This window comes from Sinocyclocheilus rhinocerous, unplaced genomic scaffold, assembly GCF_001515625.1.
Source record: "Sinocyclocheilus rhinocerous isolate Xijiao unplaced genomic scaffold, SAMN03320098_v1.1 scaffold248, whole genome shotgun sequence".
Taxonomy (NCBI): Eukaryota; Metazoa; Chordata; class Actinopteri; order Cypriniformes; family Cyprinidae; genus Sinocyclocheilus; species Sinocyclocheilus rhinocerous.
Window position 1 is genome coordinate 39218 of NW_015664004.1, and position 6129 is coordinate 45346.

At 35.0% G+C, this 6129-nt stretch overlaps 1 protein-coding gene across 1 annotated transcript in view; it reads right to left on the reverse strand.

Annotated features, from left to right (window-relative positions):
- Positions 1-4010, reverse strand: part of LOC107729047 (glycosylated lysosomal membrane protein-like) — a 9549-nt gene extending 5539 nt beyond the window's left edge. The window contains exons 1-4 of the mRNA XM_016539394.1: positions 3963-4010; positions 2820-3093; positions 515-705; positions 214-432 (exon numbers count right to left, since the gene is read on the reverse strand). Coding sequence (XP_016394880.1) covers positions 214-432; positions 515-705; positions 2820-3093; positions 3963-4010 — 732 coding nt within the window. The remainder of the gene's footprint in view (positions 1-213; positions 433-514; positions 706-2819; positions 3094-3962) is intronic.
- Positions 4011-6129: the final 2119 nt, after the last annotated feature.

Consider the following 6129-nt stretch of genomic DNA (forward strand, 5'->3'; position numbering starts at 1 on the left):
GATTTCAGAATCGCGATTTTTTTGCGTAACTTGTCAGTGAACTACGGCTCTGTGTAGTAAATGCTGCTCCATCTGAAAGCACGTGATGATTATTTCCTGCTGATTACAGAACCGGCATTACTATCAAAATGCGCATGACAATCGCCTTCGATTAATCGTGCAGCCCTAGTTACACCCCTAATGTCCATGTTTGCTGTATGGTAAGATGTTCACCTTAAAGATGGAGGGTGTGTACTCATCGTCTATAGAGCTGTGGACGTCCACTCGTCCCTCAAACCCGGATTCACCAACAGACTGAAACTCAAGAGCGAATCTGGAGTCGTTTCCTCGCGGCGTCACGCCATCCAGCCACACGTGCAGCTGTGAGGAGTTAACGTTGTGACGGAGACTCGGCCAGGCTTTATCACGACCCTCCGACTCAAACGCTGAGAACTGAGGACAGAAGAGAAATCACACCAGTTACTGTAAGTCCACACAGAACGTGCTATACGTTAGTTCCTGTAGTTCTGCTGACCTGCAGACAGAGGGAGCCGTTGAGGAAGCTCTCCGTTTTCTCTCCGCCGCACAGCGTTACTGTGAGATCCGACTGGTTAGCACTGATGTTCAGGGTCCAGAGGAAGTTCTGCAGCTCGTATGGAGGGTAAAAGCTGGACTCTGCCGTCTGCTGGGGGTCTGCGGTGTTATTGACATCATCATACTCCCACACCTGACAAACAAACACAGCAGAGCTCATGCTTTCATTACTTTCTGTCTGTAAAGGCATCAGCGCCCCAAAGACACAACGGCAAGAACAGATAAGAATAAACTATTCAGTGTTCTTGTGTGCGTACACTAATAATAATAAATATGATAATTTCTACAAGTTATTATAAAACAGCACATTCATAAATAGAAAAGGCTTGGAATAAACTAATTATATTAATAATAATAATTAAAAGTATTGTTATTAACATTAACACATGCTATTACTATTGTTGTTATTATTATGAAAATAATACATTTTATTTTTATTATTATTATTTTGTATTACTACAAGTTATTACAAGACAGCACATTTATGAATTAAACAAGATTAGACTTGAAATAAACTATACAGTGTACTTGTGAGCTCTTAAGTAATAATAATCATCATTATTATTATTATTAATAATACATGTTATTATTATAACAATTTAGTGTATTTGTGAACTTTAATAATGATAATTATTATTAAAAATGTTGTCATTATTATTATATAGAATTACTACAAGTTATTATAAAACAGCACAATTATAAATTAAATGAAAATAGATTAGGCTTCTAATAAAAATGTAGTGTACTTGTGAACACTAATAATAATACTAATAATTAATATTATTATTATTAATTATAATAAATGTTACTATTATTATTTACAATTACTACAAGTTATTAAAAGTCAGCACATTCATAAATCAAATAGAAGAGATAAGGCTCGTAATAAACAATTTAGTATGCTTGTACAAAAAGTATACTGTATAACAAATTATTATTAATATGAACAATTCTTATTATTATTTTTAACAAATATTGTTATTATTACTACTATTAAAAGTTATTTTAAGACATCACAACGAACTTTTTATGTATTTATTCATGTAATATTGAGTGTCGGTGCATCTGAAATAGCATACTTCCCTACTATATAGTACACAAAAACAGTATGTGACAATAGAAGTATGTCTGAATTAACAGTACTCTCATAAAGGAGTGTGCATACTATGGACACTTTACTATCCCATGAGGCCACAGGAGAGGATTTATGATCGGCAGTGACGCAACACGACTCACGCTGCTAGATCATGTGACAATGACAACATGGTGAATGTAGTATGTCCAGATTACATTCATACTATATAGAACATACTCTTTTTGCAGTCGCGAAGTAATTACTTATTTTAAAAAAGTACCTAGAGCAGTGGTTCTCAACCTTTTTTACTCCAAGGCCCCCCTCCTCTCCGAGTCAATAAAAAAAAATTATATTCTAGTGTTATAACCTTTTAATTCCATGTAGTTATTTTTAAACTAAACAAATTCAAGATAGACTTAAACGCCAGAGACGCCAGAGGACTGCGTATAGCTACTATACGGATCTATTCAGAATCACTAAACACACCAAAATAAACCTGAAAAATGAAACCATTCTGAATGTGTGGAAACTCAGCGATCTGAAGGCGGCTCGATGTCAGAACAAGCGATCGTGTCTGTGTTTGGAGCGTCTGGTGCCCATATGTACATAAACACCTGATCCTCACAAACTTCTTCAAAACACACTGCTTCGGCGAGCATCCGTTATAAAACACTCGCTGTACATTAATCTTGACAGCTATGTGAATATACTGAACTGGGTGAAAAATCTAAATATTGAAAAAAAATCGCCTTTAAAGGCACAATATGTACGATTTTTTTATTAAAATATCCAAAAACCACTAGAACAGTGTTATATATTTTGCTGACTTGTGTACTTACATTATCCCAAATGTTTCGAAGAATGTTTAAATCCAGTGAAATAAGCAATTTTAGCTAGTGACACGGAGCGTGTCTATAGTGTCATTGTGTCGCCTGCCAATGACGTCATAACCCCTCATAGCTAGTGACACGGAGCGTGTGTCTATAGTGTCATTGTGTCGCCTGCTAATGACGTCATAACCCCTCGATTTCCGGTTTTGTTTTGAAGAAAACATGGAAACACCAAAGACGCTTTAATATGTTGTGTGTTTTAACAGACCAGTGACGACCGCACAGAGCAGCATTATAGCAGAACTAAATGTATCTAGTATGATAAAACAGCGCTGCTTTACCCCTGGTGAACACTAGTGCGCTGCTGTACTGCACGCTGCTCTGCGGCTCCACCCTCAGGCTGCCGGATGAACTGCGGTTGATAAACACAGGCCAGTCCACCTGCACTGCAGACTGAGTGCTGTTCGTGTGGACCACCAGCAGCGCTGGAGCTCCAGCGTTACACAGCAAGAAGTGCAGCGTGTCATTGAGCCCCAGACCTCGCACATGAACCAGACCCACTCCAGGAGGAAGAACTGATGGAGGAGTCAGACCGGGATTCAGCTCCACAGACACCTGAGACCACGAGAGAGAAGAGACAAACCTTTATAACATAATCTGAATTATAGACAGTATAGAGAGTCCTACAGAGGTAAAGCTATCTTGCTGACTAACATAGACGACGTTTTGTTGACATTTTAAATGGCAAAAACTGACTTGTGACAGTCTTGGATGTATCAAACAAATCAGAAATGTTTGTTCCATATGCTAATATTTTCTTGCATATGTTTTTATGAATTTATAGTAGCCGTATTTACATAGGGTTACAATATAGTTACTGTATATGACTTAAATCATTTTTGTAGCAAAATATTTTTTAATAAAGACAGCATAAAATCGAATGACACATAAAAATTATAGACATTAAAGAGAGAATCCAAGCGCAGCGCCGAACACAACAAACAGCACAGAAAATATCAAATTCGCTTTAAACGTCGACATGTTTTAAACTATGAACACAAATGCGGAATGAAGAAGTGACATTTCTACTGCTGTTGTTTCAGATCAGTCATGTGACCCCTGCAGCGGCCGTCACGTGACATCAACCTTAACTCATAAAAAAGAAGCCCTGCTCATTTATTTTCGCGGAGTCCTGTAGTAAATCTGGTTTATTTCGCCGTATGCAGTACGAGTTGTAGGGTATGGGCAATAGGATATAGGTTTCAAAATATGATATGTGACTGTAATGCTGCTATTAGGACGACGCACGTGATCATCACATGATCACAGACACACGTGTTGAGGGATCGAGGCCTGTGAAGTTGCAAGATCTTAAAGGGGTCATATGATGCGATTTCAAGTTTTCCTTTCTCTTTGGAGTGTGAAAGTAAGATCCACATCTTTGTCAATGTGTTAAAAACAGAAAATTGTTTTCCAGAATTTACTCGCAAGATGACAGTTCCAGAAAAAGTGGGATAGTGTTTCAGGTTCATCTTTACAGAACTCACATTCACAGGTCAATATAATTAACAGGGTATAGCCTTTAACAGGGCATATTTTAAATAAAGTCACATAATTACTAACGTCATCACTAAATTTGCATAAAAGTACAAAAAAAGCACCACACTGGATTATGGGTAGCACATTTATTTTACAGTCCTGTTCCTCATGTACATACTATGTACTTATTAATGTAATTACAATAACTAGGTACTAACCCTGAACCTAAACCCATTTAGTTACCTTATATCACCAGTACTTTCTTAGGTAAGTACACTTAAAATACACTGTAAGTACACGTACTGTAAAATACTCACATTAATTTAATGATCAAATGTAACACTCTTACGGAAACATGATCATATTTTGTATTTATCATTTAAATCTGACTAATTTTTGTCATGCATTAACATCTCAGGGAAATGTTATGGGGTTTCAAATCAAAATATGAGCTTCTGTTATGAAACAGGAGGTTGATTTCATACATGTGCTCATATGAGGACACCAGGACTAAATTTTGGGAGACACAACAAATGAATATGGAAAGAAAACATATTTCAATATTCCTATGAAATATTACATATTATTATGAAAATCTTGTAAATTATTACTCCCATTATTACACTTCTTTTTTCATTACATGTTGCCCCAAAAACAGATTAATATGCAAATTAGATACAGTGCATAGATGCATAGTGTTTAATGGGAAAACACGTTTATGGCCATTTTACACACATTTTGCATAAATAAAAATTTTATATATCAAATCATTCTATTATAACAGTTGAGAATCATTTTTATACAAAGTTTGGTATAAAAAAAATCCTGAAACCTAAAAATGTACGCTATTAGAGATAAAAAAAAAAATCTATTGTATTTGCCTATGCATGTTCATTCATGTCTTTTAATTTATTTTTTATTTTTATTTTTTATTGAGTCCAGGTGTCCTCTACCGAGGACATAGCATAACGTGAATGAAATATCATTTTCAACAAAAAAAAATAAAATAAAAAATTGTAATTTTTTTTTCTAATGCTCTAAACAATGTAATAACACGACAAAATACAAAATTTTTCCTAAAAAGAAAAAAATCTGGGTCTTAAGAGGATACGAAAGAAATATTACTATATTCGCGAATAAAAAAAAAAATAAAATCTTTCCGCATTGCAGTTTCACAGTCAAATCGGTGGAGGCGGTAATGCATCCAAAAGCTGGTTTGGCAACAACCGAATAAACAAGAGAAGAAGAACGCCACATCAACCGCAAGAAGCAAGCACATGGCTGCCTCTCTGAACGGCGAAGACAAACACCGGTTTATACCGGTTGAGTCAGGCTCTTGACACCGGGATGGAGTTCCGTCTTCGGCTTGCGTTCACACGGAAGGCTCTCTTTTCTGAAAAGAAAACCCTTAAATGCAGCATTTATCACACAACTTGCGCCTTCGCTTGGACCGCTAGCATGCCGTCATTGTAAGTTCCCATAAGTTAATAAATTACAGAAATTCAAGACGTTTTTTTTTTTCTTTCTAACGTGTCTTTTTGTTTGCTTCTCTTATCTTTTTGGAAACAAAAATAAACCTTGTAGATACCCTTTTTTCATTAATTCATAATATTAAGGATACAATCATGAAAACCGCAACAAAAAACACAAATTACTAGAGAGAAATCTTATATTAATATTTATATTATCACCAAATATTTTTCACTCAAAAATGGAGATACATAAGCTCAGTTTAGTGAGGCCTTTGAAGAATGAATCCAAGATTTGGTGATAATATCGTAATGAGAGATTAATAAAAAAAATTTGTTGACTGTGCGATAATGAAAAAAAAAATGCGATATGCGATACGATATTGTGTGTAAAATCAATTTAAATTATATTTTAAAATATTTAAAAAAAAAAAATTATATAACCAATTTGTTTCACATTCTTTCTTGGAAAATAAAGAATCACTACAACTTTTGAAAGTGACCAGCAGTGTTTTAGCATTACATAAAAAGTAATGTCACAAATCATAAAATGTAATTTTTAACATCAGTGTGAACATGCAAACAAAAAATTAATGACACTAATTTTATATCATTGTAACTTTGCTTTCCACACACTTTAAGT